Genomic DNA, 25,488 nt, shown 5'->3' on the forward strand with positions numbered 1-25,488 from the left:
TTAATCTATATCCCAATTAACCAAAATCCTAACATTTATTCATTCCAAGGGTTTTACAATAGCATTAGCTTTGCTGCTGCATCACACTGTTGACTCATGTTCAGCCTGTGGTCCATCAAAATCCCTATATCCTTTTTGCATATAGTGTTAGTAAGCCAGGTGTCCCCCATCCTATATTTGTGCATCTGGTTCTTCAGATCTGCAGAACCTGACATTTGTCCCCATTGAAATTCATTTTGTTAACTTGGGTTCAATTTAGGGTTGCAAAAAGAGGACACATTTGCCGATTTCTGCTTTTAACTATGGGTCACTTAGATTCAGATAGGCAGCTGTGTTGATCTGACGCAGTCGAAATAAATAAAAAAATTGCCCAGTAGCACCTTAGAGACCATACTTAGTTGGTCTCTATGTATTTTCTGGTTATAAGCTTTTGTGTGCATGCACACTTCTTCAGAGCTTCACCAAAGCTTATACCCAGAACATACTTAGTTGGTCTCTAAGCTGCTATAGAACATTTTTTTATGGATCGCTATGACGACACTGCCCATGAAAAAGAGGGCATGTCCTGGAAAAAGAGGACAAATGGTAACCCTAAATTCTGATTCTTTCTTCTGTGGCATTAGCTACCCCTCCCAGTTTGGTGCCATCTGCAAATCTGATGAGCATTCCCATTGCTTGACAATAGATCAAGCTTGGTCCCTGTACATTTCTAAAATATTGTGGTCTGATCTTCCTACCAGCCTCTCAGACCTAGAGGCTGTCAGCAGCCCAGCTGGTACAGAGGCGGTGACCTCACAGAGGACCAGGTAAGCAAAAGAGGGGAATGTACTCATGACCTCATAGAGCCCAAGGGGGAGGGGGATAAGCTGTTCCTCCCAAATAGCTACCCAGTAAAAGGAAGCCACTGAGACTCTCCCATCAAATACTGTGAGTTGATGAAGTGGATAATTTAAGAAGAATTAAAATCAAAGGACCCTATCAGGGTGAGTGAGGAGGCAAGCAAAGACCTCTCCCCTCCTTTCAATTCCCTCCTCCAAATGACCCCTGGGCTGGTTATGGGTGCGGGAAAACACATTAGCTCCAACATGACAAAACCTCCTGGTTTTCTCCCTCCATGTTTCCCAATGAACTGTATTTCTTAAGAAACCAAACCAAACCCAGAAAGAGAAAGTGTGTTTTGTCATGCAGAGTCTTAACACTCCGACCGACTTTCCCGAGAAGTTATTGAAGCAGTCTTGATTTTTCACAGTCAATATAATATTTTATTCTAGACACCTATACAATATGAAGCACCATTTTCAAAATACTCACTTTTTCTAGTCTTTCTAGCAACATATTCACATATGGTTTTTGTCATCTGAGTGCCACACTTTTATTTTTCCAATTCATCAGTATTCATCTTTTTGCCGTGGTCAGGCCATGGAGAGTCCACTCACATTGTCCTTTCGTAAGGTTCCATTTCCTGGGTATATAATTCAAAAGGATATTTTACACTGTAAATGTAAGATTATTCCGTACAGTTCTGTTGATAGCTTCTGTTACCTTCTGCCAAAAATCTTTCAATATAGGGCAATGAAAAACACATAGGTTTTGGGGAAGCATTTTACTGAGTGCACCTCCAACAGTTAGATACATTAGATAGCCCTTTACTAAACAAATGTAATGGGCTCCAGTATATTCAAAATTTTATTTTTTGTTGTATGAGCCTCAATTTAAGGTACAGAGATCCCCTGTTAAGGCACTTAAAAGAGTTTCCCACTGTGAGGTGAAAACTGAAAATCTAATTCTTTATCCCATCCCTCCCTCAGTACTTGTATATCAAATTGATTTATACATGTTGATGGCCGTTTTTTGCTGCATAAGAATGAATCAACTGCTTTCTTGTCTCTGAGGTAGCTGTTCCATAGATGGTGGTTAGCAATATCAGGAGATATTGCCATTGTAGGTAGTGTGTATTTATCTCTTCAAAAGGAATATGTATAAAATACATCCTCTTCATTTATCAGCTGGTCTAACATTAATATACCCAAATTCATCCACCTCTTCCATACAACCATTTCTTTCCCGTTTTTAAAAGATGAGTTTCCCCACAAAGTCATTTTGTCATGGGAGAAGAGGTCAAATGTATATTTTTTGGGCATGTGATGCCATATTGTTTGAACTGATGCTGTTGTTTCAATAGTACCTCAAATATTAACATATTTAGACCCGAGTGCCACCCATCTTTCTTGCAGTGCTATGTAGGAATATTCTAAGGTACCCAATCTGGACAGTTATGTTCAGTTGTGGGTCTCCAGAATTGTGTACCTGACAGTAAATATGCTTGGTGATATACTTCTTAATCTGGAATCCCAAATCCTCCTGTTTTATGAATTATTGGAACTGAAGAGCCCCAAATGCATTTTCTAAGCAAAGATTTAATATTGTGAAAGTATTTGCTCGGTATATGAATTGGAATTTCTCTTAAGATATAAACTAATCTAGGTATTATGTTCAGTTTAAGAGCACTGACCTTTCTCCACAGGGTCAGGTTCAATAACTGCCATCTCTTGATATCCATTGATAAGTCATGATACATTTCATTGATGTTTAAAAATACTAATTTAGATAAACCTTGTGGTATTAACAACACACGGTTGACTCATGTTCAGCTTGTGGTCCACCAAGACCCCTGGATCCTTTTCACATGTACTGCTACTTAGCCATGTGTCCCCAATCTTCTATTTGTGCATCTGGTTCTTCCTGCTTAAGTCCAGAACCTTCCCTGTTGAAATTCATTTCATTAGCTTGGGCCCAGCTATGGAGAGTGCCCAGCTATGGGGCTGTACTGTTGAGTCTGGGTCAAGACAAATAAGGACTCGCTTACTAAACTATAGTTGCTCTTGTGTCTGCTTCTTCCTTGACCCTCATTCCTACACAGAACAACATGCGTGTGAGCAGGGCACAGGGCGTCCTACTGCTGGCTGGCCTCTTAACTTACGTTGTGATGGGTGCCTTCGTCTTTGAGCTTCTGGAGAACGATCACCACAAAAAAGTAGAAGAGGAAACGTTTCACATGAAGGAGGAATTTTTTTTGAACTACACCGCTCTCACCCCAGAAGAGGTGGAGTTATTCATACAGGTACGGTATTACTTTAGCAAGACTGAAAGGGATGACCGTGGCATGACACCAGAGGTTAAGAGGTCAAAAAGTATATATGGGGGGAATACAGTTTAGGAGGTGGGAATTGAGGTGGGGACAGAATCAGTGGCCAGCATAGAGCCTTCCTTCTGCATGTGGAATGTTATCCCCATGGAGGATTAGGCAAATTGATGGAGTGTATGTTTTTGGAGGAAGGAGAGAAACAATTAGTATTGAACTTGATATATAAACAATACAACTTCTGACAGTGTTACCATCAGTGCTATTTTTCTTGGAAAAACGGTGCCTGGAGATCTTGGAACTCACCATGAACACCTCCTTCCTTCTACGATAAATGCAATGCTGCCCACTTGAGAGGTGATGGAACTTAGATCCAGAGAGTTCCAGCTAAAAAAAAGCCCTAGTTGCCATCCTGACAAGTCAAGACTCGTCTTTAAGTCTTGTGTAAGGAGTGTAAGGAGTCTACTTTATCACTAAGCTTTGAGGGTGAAACCGCTGCATCACTTTCAACAACTCAAACATAAATCACAGTTTTCACTGGGAAAGTTTGGTGCAAACCACAAGCAGCGGCCTCAGTCCAGTATACCTGAAGGAGCATCTCCACCTCCATCGTTCTGCCCGGACACTGAGGTCCAGTGCCGAGGGCCTTCCGGCGGTTCCCTCACTGCGAGGAGCCAAGTTACAGGGAACCAGGCAGAGGGCCTTCTCGGTAGTGGCGCTCTCCCTGTGGAACGCCCTCCCACCAGATGTCAAAAGGAACAACAATTACTAGACTTTTAGAAGACATCTGAAGGCAGCCCTGTTTAGGGAAGCTTTTAATGTTTAATAGGTTATTGTATTTTAGTGTTTTGTTGGAAGCCGCCCAGAGTGGCTAGGGAAACCCAGCCAGATGGGCGGGGTATAAATAATAAATTATTATTATTATTATTATTATTATTATTATTATTATTATTAGCTCCCCTTGGAGTGTGGGCCTTTGCCTGGAAAGAGTGGAGGAAAAGTTGAGTGTGCATAAGCCCTATGCCTACCAGTTACTGGGGGTGACAAGTGAGGGGAGGGCTGTTGTGCTCAGGTCCAGTTTGTGGGCTTCCCATGAACATTGGGCTGGCCCCTGGGGGAAGAACGTGCTGGACTGATCTAGAAGAACGCCCCTTGTGAATGCATCGAGATTTGGTTAGTGGTATCTGGTGATAATCAGAGGAGGGGCTATTCCTATTGTTGGAATATTCAAACTGAGTCTTGCATTCAATTGCAGAAACTGGTAAAAGCTGTTCGGTCGGGAATAGATCCAGTAGGAACCCATCCTCATGAAAAACACAGCAGCTGGGATTTCACTAATTCTTTCTTCTTCGTGGGCACTATGTTATCCACAATTGGTAATTTGGTTCTTTCTTTCTTTAAATAATATTTATTAAATTTCCATTTTAACAATCCAATCAAACCATATTATATATTCCAAATTATACAAATTATCCAATAATCGAACAGTTCCAATATTATGCCTAATTATAAATTTTGAGCTGACTTCCCATGCTTCGAGATCAGAGGGAATCCTAATCACCTCATCGTTCTGCTGCTTTTCATAATCATTACAATAATTCCCATAATTCATTCTGATGTTAATCATTATTTTCAACAGCCTCTGCGTTCATACTGCAAGTGAGTTAAGTGAAAACAATATATTTCTGTGTGGGTTTTATGTCCCCCCCCCTTCTATATACTCCCAATCTGTAATCCAAGCTTCCCCTCTGTAAATTCACATCCTCTCTTCTCAAGCTGGTGTTTCTGCCAAATCAGTCCAGGAGACTTCCACTGTAGGCGGCCATATTGACATGCAGTCCAAATAGAATCAAATCATGGCGTCTTCCCTATGTTGTTCCTTAAGCAGCTGCTATTCAAACATTAACTTTTCCCGGAGGCGCTTTACCAAGTAAATCTGTAAAAACAAGTATCGAAGAGTAAAATATTAGAGGTTTACACTCCACACCCCCCCCCCTGTAACTATACAATTTGATTCAGCTAGCTGGTCAATCTACTTTCAGTTTCCCTCCTGCCTCCCTGCCAAATTAATGCTGCGTAACAAATCTCCCAGGCAAATATCCAGAACTCTTTGGCATCTCTCCAGTTGTTAATGATAAGTTGCTTCTACTCCAATATAATAAATCAGGGAGTCTTTTGATCTTCTTCCAGGAAACCAAGAGTCAAAAACCTTGATTTTCCTTCCCCCCCCCCCAGTAATTTCCACACAGTTAGTAATTATTAGAGTTCCTAAAAACTTATTATATCAACAAATGCAAAATTTTTAATCTTGCTTGCTTTCATTAAAAAATCCGCTAGTCGTTCCTTCCAGAGGGGATTTGCCAAATGTTATCACGTAGGCAAATATCAAAGTAAAGTAAATAAAGGCTCACCCCCACTTTCTGTTCCGTCAGACTGGCACCTCAGATGATAATCCCTTTTCCATTCAAGTCTTCTAAGTCTTCAGAGGCTGAATTAATTGTTTAAATCCAATTTTTCACCTTAAGAAATGGAGACTTGTTGCTCGTGGAGACAGCTTCAGAGAGTGACAGAATCGTGTGGGGGCTTTCCATCCAGCACCCCCCAGTCCCTTATTCCTTCTGGATTTGGAGCCAGGTGTTGGGCGACCGCAGATGAGACTGCTCCCTCCGGCTCTGGAGGGGTTTAGGAGGCTGATTACTCCCATCTCAGCCTCTAATTACCCGTGTGAAATGGAGACGATGGAATTTTCAGCCATCTTCCGTAGCAACTAGCCGGAAGTGACAATAGGTAATTTGGTTCTGGCTGGCTTCTCCCCGAAAATAATATGCAGGGCATCCGACTGGTCTCGCTCAGATAAATTGTGTTAAGCTGCAGGCTTTGCTTTTGTTCTTTCATCATCCTTCAAATCTCATCTTTGCATAGGATTGCCACTTCTTTCCAGTAAGCTACAAAATACACAAGAAACCACACACCCTTTTTGTCTGGATGAATTCCTTCAATGCAGAAAACCATGCACTTAATGAGTGGGAGAACCTACCCTGTTAGCACTGTCTAATCCAGTGCTTTCCAAACTTTTCATGTTGGCGACACACTTTTTATACATTTTGTGACACAGTAATTCAGTTTTACTAGCAAACTCGTGGTTAAACTAATTCTTTTCCATCCTTCACGCAACACATCTACAAACTGCAGCTGAAACACTAATGTGCTGTGACATACAGTTTGGAAAGCTCTGGTTAAGCTTTCTGGTGTGAAGCATAATTCTACTATTCTACGATTCTATGAATTGCCAGATGCTTGGTGGTATTTCCCTCTGAGGTCAATTCCACAAGATCCTTTCTCTCTCTATCTCTGCCATATGTTGATCAATATTTCCCCCCAAAGGTTCTATGAGTTTTAAAGAATTCTGGTCTTTCTCTGATACATTTTCATTCCCCATTCTGTGCATCTCATCTGTGAGCTCTTGCAATTGCTCATCCAATAATTGTGGGATGATACCACCAATCAATGTCTTTGCCATAATGAGTTCTGTTCATCTCTCCCTTAGCAGCCTCTGCTTTGAAAACTTGTGTCTGTCCCTTTAAATAAACAGTGCATTCCATTCCAACGGTTTGAGGTTGAATCCTGACAAGACCGAAGTATTTTTTTCTGCGCAACAGGGGAAGCCACCCAGAGTGGCTGGGGCAACCCAGTCAGATGGGCGACACATAAATAATAAATTAAAATTATATTATTACTATTCCCATACTAGTGGATTCAAACTATTATAAGCAGCACCAGGATGGAGAGTTAAAAGTAATATAAGATTAAGATTTTAAGCTAACAAGATCATCCTTATCCGTTGGTAAACATTATTGATCATCGATAATTTAAGATAAGCTTTTTGCTTTGTTTTTCAGCCTCTTAATTAATGACTCTTCTTACATCAGCAGCCAATTTGCATTTTGGATAAGAATTAATTAACAAGAATTAAGTAGTATATAGATCAGTCAAGTCTTAATTGAGTCCAATCTCAAAAGAAGCTAAAATGGAGGTTTTGCTGAGCAGATGCTCGGAAGGCTTACCCTGAGGGCTATTATGGGTATCTGGGCACAATGGTGGTTCCTCTGTCTGATACGCTCCTTGATTGCCCTATTTCATCACCAAAGACATATCATCAAATACATTTCTAAATTTATCCCAAAATAAATATTTTGGAATTCATTTTTTAATCCAATAACTGTATCACAAATTTTGAAGAACTGAAAAACCTGAAGGTTAAGCATGTTTCAATTCACAGGCCAGTCTGGGGCACACAGATGAGGTCAGGTCACACTGGAATTGAGAGAAATCAAATTCCTAGAGCATTTACAAGTCTTTTGGGGCTTGGGAATTGTAACTGATTTTAGCCATTGCTATGTGCTGGAGTGGTTGCTCGAGAGCAATGAGGCAAGACTCCCACTGGTCTTCTCCAGGCTTTATTATCAGTACAAAAACATTTACAGTGCAGAGCATCTCAAGTCCATGTCTGCTCAGTCGCTAGCAGAATCTGGGAGTGGGCAGTCCTTAAACTTTCCCCAGCATAAACTTTGACCCTCATCCTTCTCCTCCCCTCTCTGCACGTAAACTGACTGCGCAGAGAGGGCATTGGCAAAGGGGGACTTGCCTCCCCCCTGCTTTGCTCAGGCTCGGTGTTGCGGCTCTCTCTAACATCTTCCGATCCCTGCATCCCCTCCCCACTGGAGGCGGGGCTTCTCTCCTTGCTGGAGGAAGAGCTGCTTCGCACAATCTTTGGAGGCTTCCTGTAACCCAACTGCCCTTCCACCTCTCACCTCTGAGCTGATGGCAGTTCCCTGGCAGCCATGATGGGGACAAATGGAGGAACTCCACTCTCTCCTCACTGCAGATGAACCTACATTTGTTTTCATTGCCGACTCTTCGTGACCCCATGGACCAGAGCACGCCAGGCACTCCTGTCTTCCACTGCCTCCCGCAGTTTGGTCAGACTCATGTTCTTAGCTTCGAGAACACTGTCCAACCATCTCGTCCTCTGTCATCCCCTTCTCCTTGTGCCCTCCATCTTTCCCAACATCAGGGTCTTTTCCAGGGAGTCTTCTCTTCTCATGAGGCGGCCAAAGTATTGGAGTCTCAGTTTCAGGATCTGTCCTTCCAGTGAGCACTCAGGGCTAATTTCCTTAAGAATGGATGCGTTTAATCTTCTTGCAGTCCATGGAACTCTCAAGAGTCCCCTCCAGCACCATAATTCAAAAGCATCAATTCTTCGGCGATCAGCCTTCTTTATGGTGCAGCTCTCACTTCCATACTAACTTCTCTAGGTACAGTAATTGGCAGATCGACAGTTGTTGACGTCCTTTGCAACACATTATTCATCTTTCAACAGGCTATGGAAACCTCTGTCCCCAAACAAAAGAAGGTCAGCTCTTTTGTGTTATTTTTGCTCTCTTTGGAATCCCCTTCAACCTCCTCTGCTTGAACTATATTGGCTCTTCAGTCTCAGGAATCTGCGAAAGCTGTGCAGAGAAACTGTCTGGGAAAGAAAACAAGGTAATTCAGTTACTTTATCTGGAGATGATTTCTAATCTTACCAGTCACAAGACTGAGGCCGACATAGACTGCTGCTACACTCGGGTCCTGTATGCAGGTTTCCTGTGGGAATCTAGTCAGCTTCGATGAGAACAGGATCCTCGACTAGATGGGCCCTTGCCTGATCCAGCAGGGCTCTTCTTCTATTATATTGCATATACATATGCATATCTGATTAGGAAGACAAGACTAAATTAGACATGTGCATTATGCCCTCTAATTAAGCAAGGAAGATGAACGCTTGCTCTGCCTTCAAATAGGAATGAGTGTAATCACCATACAGCTCAACCACCAAAAATTGTGACATCAGCAGGAAACTGTGCTCCAGATGAAGTCTAACTAGGGTGGAATTATTACTATTTATCTGTTAATGCAGCCTAAAATCACAGTGCATGGCTGTAGGTCGAGAGAACTGAGCTCTGTTGCATGAGAACTGCCTTTTTTCTTTTCTTTTCTTTTGCTTTATTTTTCAGAAATCAGGAAGATACGTTTTCGTGTTCGTGGGTGCGGGAATTCTAATGTTTCTTATTTTGCCAGCGTTCTTCTTTCAATGGATGGAGGGCTGGAATTATAGTGAAGCAATCTATTTTACATTTATTACACTCAGCACCATTGGTTTTGGAGACTATCTAATAGGTAAGGCTTTCAAAATACTTTCATATTGTGGGCTTAACAGGTTCTACAGATAATATTAGGTCATTTGTGGCCTCAAGGTACTGGTGGCAACCAATCTGTTGTACTGAAAAATATGAACGCTCAGATCAGGTTTCATCCAAAATGATGGCTTGCAATGATTATAATTTGGAACCCAAACCATATTTTAAGTTTCTCAAGAACAGATGATCAAGGGTCTGGAAACCAAGCTTTATGAGGATTGGTTGAAGGAGCTGGGTATGCTTAGCCTGGAGAAAAGGAGTCTGAGAGGCGATACGATTGCCATCATCAAATATCTTAAGGGCTGTCACATGGAAGAGGGAGTATGCTTGTTTTCTCCTGCTCTGGAGGGGAGGACACAAACCAATCTCTTCAAGTTACAAGAAAAGGGATGCTGAATAAACATTTGGGGGGAAATTCTGACAGTAAGAGCTGTTCAGCAGTGGAACAAACTCCCATGAGATGTGGTGGACCCTCTTTCCTTGAAGGATTTTAAGCAGAGGTTGGATCGTCATTTTTCATGGATGCTTTCCTTAAGATTCCTGCATTGCAGGGTGTTGGGCTAGTTGCAGCAAACATGAAAGAAAGAAAATGCTTTCCTGGACAGTGATTTTGCACAATTCTCTTAACTAGCAACCGCCACAACTGCTGCCTGTGACCAACAACTGCAACAAACTGTTGCCAACAAATGTGGGATGAAAATAAATGTTTCTACATTTCTATTATTATTATTATTATTATTATTAAGTTTTATAAACAAGAATAATGTTATACAAATAAGTATACCAAGTTTTCACATGTCATTTGTATATCACAAAAATAGCATAATAAATGTGGAGTAATATCTACAACATATGGTTCATTATTGCCAACAAAATAAACTAGAATCTTTCTGGTATAAAACTCAGAGTGCTGGTGCTGATCTTTAAAGTCCTAAACAGCCTCAGCCCTGTATACCTGAAGGAGCGTCTCCACCCCCATCATTCAGCCGGACACTGAGGTCTAGCTCTGAGGGCCTTCTGGTGGTTCCCCCCTGTGGGAAGTGAGATTACAGGGAACCAGGCAGAGGGCCTTTTCAGTGGTGGCACCCTCCCTGTTGAACACCCTCCCTTCAGATGTCAAGGAGACAAAGAATTACACAACCTTTAGAAGACATCTGAAGGCAGTCCTGTACAGGGAAGTTCTTAATGTTGTATGTTTTATAATGTTTTGACATATGCTGGAAGCCTCCCAGAGTGGCTGGGGAAACCCAGTGAGATGGGTGGGGTAAAAATAATAAATTATTTTTATTGCACAGAATTTTGCTTAATGGTTGCCACCAATTTGATTTTAATTAATTTTTATAATGAAATGTTTTTAGAATGTTGGATTATTTGACTGTTGTTAGCCGCCCTGAGCCCGGCTTCGGCTGGGGAGGGCGGGATATAAATAAAATTTATTATTATTATTATTATTATTATTATTAAGCAGGAAGTTATAGGATGTGCACCGATTGGGAATGTGGTAGCGCAACCACACCAAAGCTTTTATAGGCTCAAACAGCATCATGTGCCCAAACCATCATGAATAGGCAATAATAAGGACATTGGCAGTTTCCTGTGTTCGTCTTCCCACAATTCAGTGGTAGAAATGTGTTTTAAACGTATGGTGTGAACATGACCTAATGAGGTCTGGATAAGCTGAGTTGGTGGGTCCTTTAAATCACCTCCTCACACATTATTGTTGCTTTTCTCTGTGTCTCCAGGGAAGAAGCAGGACAGAACCTATTTTCCGGGCTACCAGATGCTCGCAGCCGTTTGGATCGTTGTTGGTCTGGCCTGGTTAGCTGTGCTGTTTGAACTGGTATCTTCATTCCTGGCACCTGTGGATCCAAAACCAAGTTCACAAAAAGTCAGTAGAGGGTAAAAATAACACCGCCCCAAAGGAGTCAGTCTGCTACATGTCCACTGGAGAAGAATTTATCATTTCATTCAGGTGGAGACTGACATAAAAATGAGTTGCACTCAAGAATTTCAACTGAGCTTTTTATAATTTTATGCCATTGTGTCATTCTGCTGATTCCTTAAAAACTCACTAGTTGCTCTTTAGGTTAAGCAGTTCCTAATAAACTGTGAAATAGCCTGGTATTCTGCAACCAAGAGAGGGAGGGTGGGTCTTACTTGGATTCTCAAAACTGGAATGTGTGCAGAGGAGAGCAACCAAGATGATCAAGAGTCTGGAAACCAAGCCTTATGAGGAGTGGTTGAAGGAGCTGGGTATTTTTATTCTGGAAAAGAGGGGACTGGGGGAGATATGAGAGACATCTTCAAATATCTCAAGGGTCTGGAAACCAAGCCTTATGAGGAGTGGTTGAAGGAGCTGGGTATTTTTATTCTGGAAAAGAGGGGACTGGGGGAGATATGAGAGACATCTTCAAATACAGTGGTGCCTCGCAAGACGAAAAGAATCCGTTCCGCGAGTCTCTTCATCTTGCGGTTTTTTTCGTCTTGCGAAGCAAGCCCATTAGCGGATTAGCGCTATTAGCGGTTTAGCGGTTAGCGGCTATTAAAGGCTTAAGGGATTAGCGGATTAGCTGCTAAAAGGCTATTAGCGGCTATTAAAGGCTTAAGGGGTTAGCGGATTAGCTGCTAGAAGGCTATTAGCGGCTTAGATCAGCTGATAAGCGGCTTAGCGATCAGCTGTTAAGCGGCTTAGGGGCTTGGGAAAAAGGGGGAGGGGAACAAAACCCAGGAATCGCAAGGCATTTTCGTCTTGCGAAGCAAGCCCATAGCAAATTCGTCCTGCGAAGCACCTCCAAAATGGAAAACCCTTTCGTCTAGCGGGTTTTCCGTCTTGCGAGGCATTCGTCTTGCGGGGCACCACTGTATCTCAAGGGCTATCACATGGAAGAGGGAGCATGCTTGCTTTCTCCTGCTCTGGAGGGCAAGACTCGAACCAATGCCTTCAAGTCACAAGAAAGTAAACATCAGGAAGAACTTTCCGACAGTAAGAGCTGTTCAGCAGTGGAACAGTCTCCCTCCCTCCCTATTTATATATATGTGCCATCGCCAAAAACAGTGGAGGGTTCTGAAGGGCTAAAGAATAATTGTCTCGGGGCCAGATCAAGCTCACAAACTGGGAGTTGGCCACCACTGAGGTATAACCGCCCCTGAAATATGGAATTGCAGGAGAAAGCTCTTGGAACGTTTTGAGAAGAAAGAATGTTTTGAGGTACTGCCAAGTGAAGTGTGTGAATGCATCTCTGGGGAGAAGGCACCTGTGCTTTTGCTTGGGTCACTTTCCCTGTTCCAGTTGCGTGGTATTGACTGTCCAACCATGACCAGAAGGAAAAACCCCTTCTGCGTATGCCTACCTTTCCCACCCCACACTTTTTCATCCCTGAATTCGCAGCCTTTTTTAGGGTCATAGTATAATCGGAGTGAAGTTGAAAATGAGGACAGCCAAGATCTCTTGGCACTTGTTTGGACAAAGAGCGGGGAATTCTGAATGCTTAAGACCTCGGGCCTCCACTGGAAGACAAAGAAAAAAGGAAATGAAACACACCATAAAGAAGATAGTCTAAATATAGCTTTGCTATTGAGATATGCCCATATTTGTGCACAGGTAGCAGCAGCAACACATGCTTTGTGCAGAAGATTCCCAAAAGAAAGGCAATTTAATGTTCACACAATCTCACAACTGCCCTTGTGATGTGGCGAGCATGGCCAGGACATAAAGGCTTGGTGAATGTGGATTTGCTTGGATATGAAAGTGGTGCTAAATGTAATTTCTATAATACCCAGAGAAACACACAACAAGAACATTCTATTTACATAGATAAAACATACTTTGCAGATGGAACCATTGTGGATGCTGTGTTAAATTGTTTCTTCTTTTTCCCCTTGAAAAAAACATATTTTTGGGGGAAAAACAGTTCTAATTTATTTATCTGGGTAAAGAGAGATTTCATCTCAACCAATGCAGAATTTGAACCATGCTCTGTTTCAACAATACTCTTCTTTCTTCTTCTTCTTGGTGATCACTCATATCCAAGTAAGATTGTCTTCCATAAACACGGTTTTAACGATGAGTCTGTAAGTGAATGTGGAGGCGAATTCTGGATCCACACGTCCTTCCACAGTGGGGACATTCATTTCTGGGTGGGAGTTAATCATGGTGAGGGTTTGCCAAGAGTGCCTTTGTCTTAGCATGTTTCTCCCTTGCGTCCTGAGTTCAAAGCCCACGACACCTTTGGTCAAGGCTGTTCTCCAACTGGAGTGCTCGCAGGCCAGTGTTTCCCAGTTGTCAGTGTTTATACTACATTTTTAAAGATTTGCCTTGAGACAGTCTTTAAACCTCTTTTGTTGACCACCAGCATTACGCTTTCAATTTTTAAATTCGGAATAGAGTAGTTGCTTTGGAAGACGATCATCAGGCATCCACACAACATGGCCAGTCCAACGAAGTTGATGTTGAAGAATCATTGCTTTAACACTGGTGATCAACCATATTCAAAGAACAATGGTCCACAATATTGAGGGAACTTGGGCAAGTTACATTCCACATTATTCCCAGCTTCTTGGTAGCCTCCTGGTTCTTAGTGAGATGGAGTCATTCCCATACTCTCCAACTTTTCTCCAGTGAAAATAGGGACATCCTAAGGATCATATCAGAAACTGGAAAGGAAACTTGGAGAGTCTGCATTCCTTAACAAATGCACTCCATTTAGAATGCTTAGGAACACGGGGAGCTGCCTTACACAGAGTCAGACCATTGGGACATTTGGCACAATACGGTCCAGACTGACCGTGAGGAGCAATTCAGAATTTCAAACAGGAGTTTGGAAATGCTGGAGTTTGAACTCAGGACTCGCTGCCTGCTAAGCAGATGTTCTACCACTCAGTTTGGGAAAGGAGATTCATCCATCTCAGTGCTGGTGGTTGAATGTTCAGCTCCCTTACAGCTGGAAGCACTCCCACAACAACAACAAGGAGGTGTCCTTAAACTTTCCCACTTTGACCTTGCAGAGAAAACATTTGCTCAGTTAGGAACCAAAATGGTTCCAGGTCAGTCTTCCTGTGCTGATCTATGTACGGGCTTGGTTGGTACGTTTATGAACATTACCATATATTTAAGACCATAAAATTCCTATCACAATATTGTAGCACTATGGCGGTGTGAGACCAGAAGAAAGCTAGCTTGACACCTGAGAACACACAAAAACGGCGGAGAACAAAGCAAATTGCACTTTTCAATCGTTACTGGACCTTCCTGCTAAGTGAAAAGCATAGACCACTACTGAGTAAATGTTTCTCCCAAAGTGTTAGAATGCCGCAAGTAATTTAGGAACAAAATGCGACATGTGTTATTTTTATGTGATATCCTATATTTACACAAAGGCATCCATTTACAACACACGATGTTGTTATTTGTGGGGCAAAAATTTTAAATAAAAATTCTAGCCCCAAAGGGATATTGTGATAGGAATTTTATGGTCTTAGATATATGGGAAACCTTAGATAAGTGGGAAATCTCCTCATTGTCTATTTCCTCACAAATCCTGTCTTAAGGGCACATTTAAGATATGAATAGGGTGTGAGCCTGTGACATGGCCCAGGAACTAAGTATTTATCATTACAAAAGACTGGCCAGGCTCCCCAGGAAATCCAATCAAGTAACCTGCCAGACAGAAGATAAACAACAACAGGAGAAAAACATTCAAATTTCTCTTTTAAGACCGCCTTTTCTGTGATGTAGGTATGAGGTATCTGAGCGGTGGTCTTAGGTTACACCCCTTCTGTGATGTATGTATGCTGTTTCTGGGGGTGGTCTTGATCTACAATTGGCAATTTCAAAAGTCTTTATAAGGCCTTGCCGCCATTTTTCTGGGTTCCTCCTCTCTCCTGCAGATGAGGGGAGCACCCTGCTGCAACAGATCAACAAAGATCAAGCTTACTAGCTGCTTTGCTTCTCAATATTCTCTGGTTGGCCTCTGTTATTCTCTCCTACCAATAGGGAACCTATGTAAGGACTCTATATGGGCTCTTGGTTACCCCATAAGGGAAAAGGGCAAATTTTGTTTACAACACCTTCCATTGTTAATGGCCCCTATTGCACTCTTGTCAGCCAGGTTGATTTCAATAAGCAGGCCCAGGAATTCCCTGTCTGGAACAGCTCTGCAGCTTATGTTCTAATCCATATCTCAGTTAATCAAAATCCTAGCATTTATTCATCCCGAGGGCTTAACAATAGCATTAGCTTTGCTGCTGCATCACACAATTGACTCATGTTTAGCGTGTGGTCCACCAAAACTCCTATTTCCTTTTCGCATGTACTGCTAGTAAACCAGGTGTCCCCCATATTTGTGTATCTTCTTCTTCCTTCCTAAGTGCAGAACCAAAAATTTGTCCCTATTGAAATTCATTTTGTTTGCTGGGGCTCAATGTAGGGTTGCAAAAAAGAGGACATATTTGCCAACTTATGCTTTTAACTATGGATCGCTATGATGACATTGCTCATGAAATAGAGGTCGTGTCCTGAAAAAAGAGGACAAATGGCACCCCCAATCCCGATTCTTTCTTCTGCAGCATTAGCTACCCCTCCCAGTTTTGTGCCATCTGCAAATCTGATGAGCATTCCCATTGCTCAAAGTAGCAATAGGTCAAGTTTGGCCCCTGTACATTTCTAAAATATTGAAGGCTGATCTTCCTACCAGTCTCTCAGACCTGGAGGCTTTCAGCAGCACAGCAGGTACAGAGGGGGTGACCTCACAGAGGACCAGGTAAGCCAGTCCACAAAAGAGGGTTAATATACCCATGACCTCATAGAGTCCACGGGGTGTGTGTGTTAACTGCTCCTAACAAATAGCTACCCAGTGAAAGGGAAGCACTGAGACTCTCCCATCAGATATTGGAAGTTGAAGTGGATCATTTAAGAAGAATTGGACTTGAAGGACCCTGTCAGGGTGAGTGAGGACCCAAGCAAAGACCTCTCCGCTCCTTTCAATTCCCTCCTCCAAATGACCCCTGGGCTGGTTATGGATGTGGGAAAACACACTAGCTCCACCATGACAAAGCCTTCTGGTTTTCATCTGCTATGTTTCCCAATGAACTGTATTTCTTAAAAAACCCCAAACCAAACCCGGAAAGAGAAAATGCACTATGTCCTAACACTCCAAATGACTTTCCCAAGAAGTCATTGAAGCAGTGTTGTTTTTTCATAGTCAGTATAATCTTTTATTTTAGACACCTATACAACAGGAAGCACATTTTTCAAAATACTCCTTCTTTCTAGTTTTTCTAGCAATATATTCACATATGGTTTTGTTATCTGAGACCTTCCTTGCAATCATTTCCTAGAGACAATTTTTTTAACCATGTAGAAGGCAAAGTCATATTGTCCTTTTGTAAGGTTCCATGTGCTGGGTATACAATTCAAAAGGACATTTTGCACTGTAAATGTCAGATTATTCCGTACAGTTCTGTTGATAGTTTCTGTTACCATCTGCCTAAAATCTTTCAATATAGGACAATGAAAAACACATAGGTTTTGGGGAAGCATTGTACTGATTGCATCTCCAACAGTTAGATACCTTAGATAGCCCTTTTTTAAACAAACTTGATGGGGTCCAGTATATTCAAAATATTATTTTTTGTTGTATGAACCTCAATTTAAGGTCCAGAGAACCCCTGTTAAAGCACTTAAAAAGAGTTTCCCACTGTGAGCTCAAAACTGAGGTCTCTAATTCTTTATTCCATCCCTCCCTCAATACCTGTATATCAAATTGGTTTGCTAGTAATAAAGATGTATATTTGTTGATGGCCCCTTTTTGTTGCATGAGAATTAATCAATCTGGAGATATTGCCATTGAGCATTTGAAGGTAATCTGTATCTGTCTCCTAAAACAGAATATATATACATATATGGGACACGGGTGGTGCTGTGGGTTAAAGCCTCAGTGCCTAGGGCTTGCCGATCAAAAGGTCGGCAGTTCGAATCCCCGCGGCGGGGTGCGCTCCCGCTGTTCGGTCCCAGCGCCTGCCAACCTAGCAGTTCGAAAGCACCCCTGGGTGCAAGTAGATAAATAGGGACCGCTTACTAAGCGGGAAGGTAAACGGCGTTTCCGTGTGCTGCGCTGGCTCGCCAGATGCAGCTTTGTCACGCTGGCCACGTGACCCGGAAGTGTCTTCGGACAGCGCTGGCCCTTGGCCTCTTTGAGTGAGATGGGCGCACAACCCTAGAGTCTGTCAAGACTGGCCCGTACGGGCAGGGGTACCTTTATATATATATATATAATATATATAATATATGTGTATATATATATATATATATATATATATATATATATATATATATATATAAATACACCCTCTTCTCTAACATTAATATACCCAAATTCACCCACCTCTTCCATACAACCATTTCTTAGTATGTGAATTGGAATTCCTCTTAAGATATAAACTAGTCTAGCTATTATGTTCATTTTAAGAGCACTGACTTTCCCCCACAGAGTCAGGTTCAATGACTGCCATTTGTTAATATCCACTGATACCTCATGATATATTTTGTTGATGTTTAATGATACTAATTTAGATAAATCTCATGGTATTAATATCACACTGTTGACTCATGTTCAGCTTGTGGTCCACCAAGACCCCTGAATCCTTTTCACATGTACTGCTATTTAGCCATGTGTCCCCCATCTTCTATTTGTGCATCTGGTTCTTCCTGCCTAAGTGCAGAACCGTACATTTGTCCCTGCTGAAATTCATTTGGTTAGCTTGGGCCCAGCTATGGAGACTGCCCAGCTATGGGGCTGTACGCTTAAGTCTGGGTCAAGACAAAAAGGACTTACTTACTAAACTATAGTCGCTCTTGTGTCTGCTTCTTCCGTGGTGCTCATTCTCACACAGAACAACATGCGTGTGAACAGGGTTCAGGGCATCCTACTGCTGGCTGGCTTCATGACTTACGTGGTGATGGGTTCCTTCGTCTTCGAGATTCTGGAGAATGATCACCACAAATTTGTAAAAGATGAAATTTTTCGGCTGAAAGAGGAATTTTTTTTGAACTACCCCAATCTCAGCCCAGAAGACGTGGAGTATTTCATACAGGTAAGGCATTACTTCAGCAAGACTGAAAGGGATGACTGTGGCATGACACCAGAGGTTAGGAGGTCAGAAAGTATATATGGGGGGAATACAGTTTAGGAGGTGAGAATCAAGGTGGGGACAGAATCAGTGGCCAGCATAGAGCCATAAGGACTCACCCTTACTTCTGCATGTGAAAATTTATCCCCATGGAGGATTAGGCAGATTGTTGGAGGATAAGACAAGGAATGACTACTAGCCATTATGGCTGTGTTCTGCCAACACTGTTGGAGGCAGCATGGGCTTCTCCACACTGAACTTTCCTTCACTCTCTCCAGGCATGGCCATGATTTAAAGCTCCATGTCTGAGCACCATTTCGTTGCTCTGGGGCTTTCCTTGTGAAAACCAGCTTGTCAACAGCAATCCATTGAATACCCAAATTGACTTTTGCTATATTGCTATTCAGCTATAAAGAGCAGGTTTTGTTAGTATTTGTACTGTATTTGATGGGAAACATATTTTGCAAAGAATAATTTAACATACGTCATATAGCAGTTGCAAAACAGGTAACTCTGTTCAAGGTCACAGAAAAGCTGAATCATTGTCTGGTTAACTGCCTTGAAAAGTGTGTTTGTGCCTTAGAATAGAGGGTGGGAGATGGGGTAGTCTCACCATTGTTTGGTTGACTGAGAATATGGGAGAGCCAATACTCCAAGCAGACTCTGCCCAGAAGAATTTAGGAAGACAGGCAAGCCAATGGGTAATGATTTATGCATTGCTACAAAAGTGTGTTTTTGGAGCAAGAAGACCAAACACTCTCTTGGGTTCAAGGGAGAGAAACACTTAGTATTGAACTTGAGATATAAACAACAAAGCTTGTTATACAGTTGTCATCAGGCTATTTTTCTAGGAAAAGAGGTATCGGAAGTTCCCAGAACTCACCATGAACACCTCCCTCCTTCTCCTATAATGGCAAAGGCGCCTACTTGAGAGGTGCCAGAACTGAGTTCCAGAGAGTTCCTGCTGAAAAAAAGCCCAAGTTGCCATCCTGACAAGTCAAGACTCATCTTCAAGTCTTGTGTAAGGAGTCTACTTTATCACTAAGCTTTGAAGGTGAAACTGCTGCATCCCTCTCAACAACCCAAACACTCTCAACTGGGAAAGCTTGGTGCAAACCACAACAAGCACCCCTTGGAGTGTGGGCCTTTGCCTGGAAAGAGTGGAGGAAAAGTTGAGTGTGCATAAGCCCTATGCCTATCAGTTACTGGGGGTGACAAGTGAGGGGAGGGCTGTTGTCCTCAGGTCCTGTTTGTGGGTTTCCCATGAGCATTGGGCTGGCCACTGGGGGAAGAACGTGCTAAACTGATCCACAAGAACGTCCCTTGTGAATGCATAGAGATTTGGTTAGCAGTATCTGGTGATAATCAGAGGACGGGCTATTCTTATTGTTGGAATATTCAAACTGAGCCTTGCCTTCAATTGCAGAAAGTGATAACAGCTGTTCAGATGGGAATAGATCCAGTAGGAACCAAACCTCATGACAAACAAGGCAGCTGGAATTTCGCTAATTCTTTCTTCTTCGTGGGCACTATGTTATGCACAATAGGTACTGCCATTTGGTTCTGGCTTCTTCGTGAATATAATATGCAGGGCATTCAACTGCTCCCGCTTTTGCTCCTTCATCATCCTTCACATCTCATTTTTGTCTTTCCATTTCTGGACAAATAAATAGTTCGTTTATTGTATGCCCAACAAGACCATTCCCTGATTAGTTATTTATTCCCCACCCTTCTGGGGCCAACCCATTATTAAAACCACCCTGTGAAAAGTGGTTGGGCTAGGAAACGAGTTCAAATCCCACCTGGTGCAACTGACCCAATGCCAGTCTCCCAATGCAAATCCGTCCTCCTCAGCACAACCCTATGCATTCAGTGGAACTTGCTCCCCAATATATTTGCATAGGATTGCAACTTCTTTCCAGTAATCTACACAATACACAAGAAACCACACACCCTTTTTGTCTGGATGAATGCCTTCAATGCAGAAAACCATGCACTGAATGAGTGGGAGAACCTACCTTATTAGTATTGTTTAATTCAGAGCTTTCAAAACTTTTCATGTTGGTGACACACTTTTTATACCTGCTTCAAATTGTGACACAGTAATTCACTTTTGCTAGTGAATTGGTGGTTAAACTAACCCCTCTCTAGCATTCACATGACACACCTGATCACTGCAGCCCACACACTAATGTGTCACGACACAGAGTTTGGAATGACTAAGCCGCTTCTGGCGAACCAGAGCAGCACACAGAAATGCCATTTACCTTCCTGCTGGAGCAGTACCTATTTATCTACTTGCACTTTGACGTGCTTTCGAACTGCTAGGTTGGCAGGAGCAGGGACCGAACAATGGGAGCTCACCCCATCGCAGGGATTCGAACCGCCGACCTTCTGATCAGCAAGTCCTAGGCTCTGTGGTTTAACCCACAGCGCCGCCCATGTCCCTTTAATCCAGAACTTAATCCAGAACTGTTTAATCCAGAGCTTTCAAAACTTTTCATGTTGATGACACACTTTTTATACATGCAATAATTCAGTTTTACTAGCAAACTGGTGGTTAAACTAACCCCTCTGTAGCGTTTGCATGACACACCTACAGTACACACCGCAGCTGACAGACTACGGTAACTTGTCGCGACACACAGTTTGGAAAGCTCTAGTGAAGCTTTCTGGTTTGAAGCTAATTGATTCAAGTGTTCTAGGGATAAACTAATCTGCACTTCGAGTTCAGGCCATAAAGCTGCAGCTTCTGAGACCCAAGAAAAGGGCTTATCTGTTTCTCAGCTTTTGAACTTGAGGTATCCCATGAGGCTTCATTTCTTGGCACTGTCCACTTGTGAATTTGGATCATTAGATATTATTAGTTTTCTAATTGGTTCTCTGATTATTCCTGGTGCTTGGCAAAATCTTCATAGGATCTCAGCTGAAAACAACTCAGTCTGCTCCTTACAGATACATGGAGCATGTTGCTTATTTATTGAAACTTTTCAACATACAATGCAATAAAAAACAAACTAATATAAAGAAAAAGTAAAGAGGAAACAGAGAGAGACTTACCTTGAGGGCTATTATGGGGTATCTGGGCACGATTGGGGTTCTTCTATCTAAGATACTCCTTGCTTGCCCTATTTCATCACCAAAGACATTTCATAATTTATCCCAAAAGAAATAAGTATTTTGTAATTCATTTTTTAATCCAATAACTGTATCACAAATTTTGAAGAACTGAAAAATCTGAAGGTAATTGGCAAATCGACAGGTGCTGATGTCCTTTTCAACTCTTTCTTAATCTTTCAACAGGCTATGGATACCTCTGTCCCCGAACGAAAGAAGGTCAGATCTTTTGTGTTATTTTTGCTCTCTTTGGAATTCCCTTCTACCTCATCTGCTTGAACTATATTGGCTTTTTAGTCTCAGGAATCTTTGAATGGTGTACAGAGCAAGTGTATAGGAAAAAAAACAAGGTAATTCAGTTACTTTATCTAGAGATGGTTTCTAATCTAGCAGTCACAAGACTGAGGCCGACATAGACTGCTGCTGCACTCGGGTCCTGTATGCAGGTTTCCTGTGGGCATCTGGTCAGATTCGATGAGAACAGAATCCTCAACTAGAAGGGCCCTTGCCTGATCTAGCAGGGCTCTTCTTATATCTATTATATTTCATATACATGAAATATCTATTATATCTATTATATTTCATATACGTATACATATATAATCTGGGTATCTGGTCAGCTTCGATGAGAACAAGATCCTCAACTCGATGGGCCCCTGCCTGATCCAACAGATCTCTTCTCTTATCTATTATATTTCACAGCAGGAGGCCTCATTAGCTAAAGTGGTACCTCTGGTTAAGAATGGTTTTGGGTTAAGAACGGATCTCCGGAACGAATTAAGTTCGTAACCCAAGGTACCACTGTATAATTAGCTGCTTTTATATTAGGAGGAAGACAAGAATAAATTAGACATGTGCATGATGCCCTCTAAATAATTGAGGAAGACAAATTTGAGCTCTGCCTTCAAACAGAAATGAGAGAAACTCATGAGTTTGTGGGTGTGAGGGTATATGCAACAACATACAACTGAACAAAAATTGAATCGTCACCATTTTTTTCAATGTTTAGAAAATCAAGTCTGCCAAGTTAACACAGGATTACGACAGACCAAGGCTTTTAGATACTTGCCTCTTTCTAAAATGAAGGTTTCTGTTTTGTTTACAGCTTGTGGTTTGTCTGGAGGAGGCACAAACAATGAGCCTGAGTTTGGACAACATGCTAAGCCAAACCATGCCTTAGTTTGTGGCCAAACCAGCCACCATCTCCTCTCCTGGAGCGTGTCTTGGAGAAATTTAAAAGGAGCTTCCTAGATTGGAGGTTACCCACACAGCAACCCAAAAGAAAATAATGCAGGCTCCAAGTGAGAAGATGTGAACCAAGCACTTGCATGTGAATGTAGAACTGGGTATTGCGCTCCAAATGAAGTCGAAATCCCTATGCATGGCTGAAGGTCAAGAGAACTGAGCTCTGTTGCATCAAAGCTGCCCTTTTCTTTTTTTGCTTTATCTTTCAGAAATCAGCAAGATACATTTTCGTCTTCGTGGTTCTGGGACTTCTAATGTTTCTTATTTTGCCATCATTCTTCTTTCAATGGATGGAGGGCTGGGCTTATTATGAAGCTGTCTATTATACATTTGTTACCCTCAGCACCATTGGTTTTGGAGACTATCTAATAGGTAAGGCTTTCAAAATACTTTCATATTGTGAGCTTAACTGGTTTTAGAGATAAAGCTAGGTCATCTGTGGCCTCAAGGTATTAGTGGGAACCAATCTGTTCTACTGAAAAATATGAAAGCTCAGTTCAGTGACAAGTAGGGTGTCACTGGGTTCTGTTCTGGGCCTGTTGTTGTTCAACGTCTTTATAAATGCTTGGTTGAATGAATTGAGAGGATGCTTCTCAAATGTACAGTTGACACTGAACTCGGAGGGGTAGCTAATGCCACAGAAGACAGAATCAATTCAAAATGACCTTAACAGATTGGAGAACTGGGCACAAGCTAACAAATGCATTTCATTAGGGACAAATGCAAGGTTCTGTGTTTAGTCAAGGAGAACCAGCAGCACAAATATAGGATGGGGGACACCTGGCTTACAAGCAGTACATGTGAAAAGGATCTAGGGGTCTTGGTGGACCACAAGCTTAACATGAGTCAAGCGTGTGATGCAGTAGCAAAAAAAAAAAAAAAAAAAAAAAAAGGTAACAGTATTCTAGGCTGTATCAACAGAAGTACAGTGTCCAGATCAAGAGAATATTACTTCTCTATCCTGCCTTGGTCAAACCACACCTAGAATACTGTGTCCAGTTCTGGGCACCACAGTTTAAGAAAGCTGTTGACAAGTTGGAACATGTGCAGAGAAGGTCAGCCAAGATGATCAAGGGCCTTTCAGACAAAAAGAGCGGTTCGGCTGTGCAATAGACTCCCATGAGAGGTGGTGGACCCTTTCCCTGGGGGATTTTAAGCAGAGGTTGGATGGCCATCTGTCATGGATGCTTTAGCTGAGATTCCTGCATTGCAGAAGGTTGGGCTGGATGCATCAAACATGAAAGAAAAGAAAATGCCCAGTATGTTTTCCTGGACAGTGATTTTGCACCTTTTTCTTGGTTGAAACTGCAACTCCACCCCCATTGTTCAGCCCAGACACTGAGGTCCATCTGTGGTGGGTCCCTCACTGCAAGAAGTGAGGTTACAAGGAACCAGGAAGATGTCAAGAAGATAAAGAACGACAAAACCTTTAGAAGACATCTGAAGGCACCCCTGTATAGGGAAGTTTGTAATGTTGTATGTTTTAGAATGTTTTGATATATGCTCCCAGAGTGGCTGGGGAAACCCAGTCAGATGGGTGGGGTACAAATAAAATTATTATTATTGTTATTACTATTATTAAGCAGGAAGTTACAGGATGTGCACTGATTGGAAATTTGGTAGTGCAACCACACCAAAGCCTTTACAGGCTCAAACATCTTCATGAGCCCAAACCGCCACGAATAGGCAATAATAAGGACATTGGCAGTTTCCTGTGTTCATCTTCTCACAATTCAGTGGTAGAAATGTCTTTTAAATGTATGGTGTGAATGTGAGCTAACAAAGTTTAGATAAACTGAATTGGTGAGTCCTTAAATCACCTCCCCACATATTATTGTTGCTTTTCTCTGTGTTTTCAGGGAGGAAGCATGACAGGACGTATATTCCGGGCTACCGGACGGTCGCATCCTTTTGGATTGTCATGGGTCTGGCCTGGATAACTGTGTTGTTTGAACTGGTATCAACATTACTGGCACCTGTGGATCCAAAAGCAAGCTCACAAAAAGACAGTAGCGGGCAAAAATAACACTGCCCAAAAGGCGTCAGTTTGCTACATTTCCACTGGAGGAGAATTTATCTTTGCATTCTGGTGGAGACGGACATAAAAATCAGCTATACTCAAGAACCTCCCCTGAGCTCTTTATAATTATATGGCATTGTGACATTCAACTGATTCCTTAAAAACTGGCTAGCTGGTCTATTAAGTTAAAGTAATTCCTAATAAACTGTGAAATAGATGGGTTTTCTGCATTGGATTATAATGCCTCTTCATTACAAAATATATATTGTGCTTTGATAATTTTTTTAGCAACAAGGAGAGAAAGGGAGGGTCTTACCTGGATTCTCAAAACTGGAATGTGTGCAGAGGAGAAGAACCAAGTTGAGCAAGGGTCTGGAAGCCAAGCCTTATGAGGAGTGGTTGAAGGAGTTGGGTATTTTTATTCTGGAAGAGAGGGAACTGGGAGAGATATGAGAGCTGTCTTCAAATATCTCAAGGGCTGTCACATGGAAGAGGGAGCATGCTTGCTTTCGCCTGATCTGGAGGGGAGGACTCAAACCAATGAAAGGAGATGAAACACACCATAAGGAAGATAATCGTATTTTTCTCGCTAAGGTCTC

At 42.1% G+C, this 25,488-nt stretch overlaps 2 protein-coding genes and 1 long non-coding RNA gene across 3 annotated transcripts in view; 2 read left to right on the forward strand and 1 right to left on the reverse strand.

The window, feature by feature from the left end:
• The window catches only part of LOC310677934, an 82,277-nt gene that overhangs the window by 46,875 nt on the left and 9,914 nt on the right, over nt 1-25,488 (reverse strand). The gene's annotated exons all lie outside the window — the stretch shown is intronic.
• On the forward strand, nt 832-11,395 carry LOC310677246 (potassium channel, subfamily K, member 16-like). Its single transcript, XM_083439826.1, has 6 exons — nt 832-983; nt 2,921-3,121; nt 4,398-4,518; nt 8,523-8,686; nt 9,199-9,361; nt 11,124-11,395. The coding sequence occupies exons 2-6, from the start codon at nt 2,927-2,929 to the stop codon at nt 11,282-11,284; spliced, it is 804 nt and encodes a 267-aa protein (XP_083295952.1). The 5' UTR covers nt 832-983; nt 2,921-2,926; the 3' UTR covers nt 11,285-11,395.
• LOC310677234 (potassium channel, subfamily K, member 16-like) lies at nt 16,199-24,994 on the forward strand. The gene is made up of 6 exons (XM_083439801.1): nt 16,199-16,322; nt 18,271-18,471; nt 19,934-20,054; nt 21,811-21,974; nt 23,079-23,241; nt 24,729-24,994. Exons 2-6 carry the CDS (start codon nt 18,277-18,279, stop codon nt 24,893-24,895), a joined length of 810 nt encoding a protein of 269 aa, XP_083295927.1. The 5' UTR covers nt 16,199-16,322; nt 18,271-18,276; the 3' UTR covers nt 24,896-24,994.

The sequence above is a fragment of the Podarcis tiliguerta genome (genome assembly GCF_965153285.1).
Source record: "Podarcis tiliguerta genome assembly, chromosome: 1".
Classification (NCBI taxonomy): domain Eukaryota; kingdom Metazoa; phylum Chordata; class Lepidosauria; order Squamata; family Lacertidae; genus Podarcis; species Podarcis tiliguerta.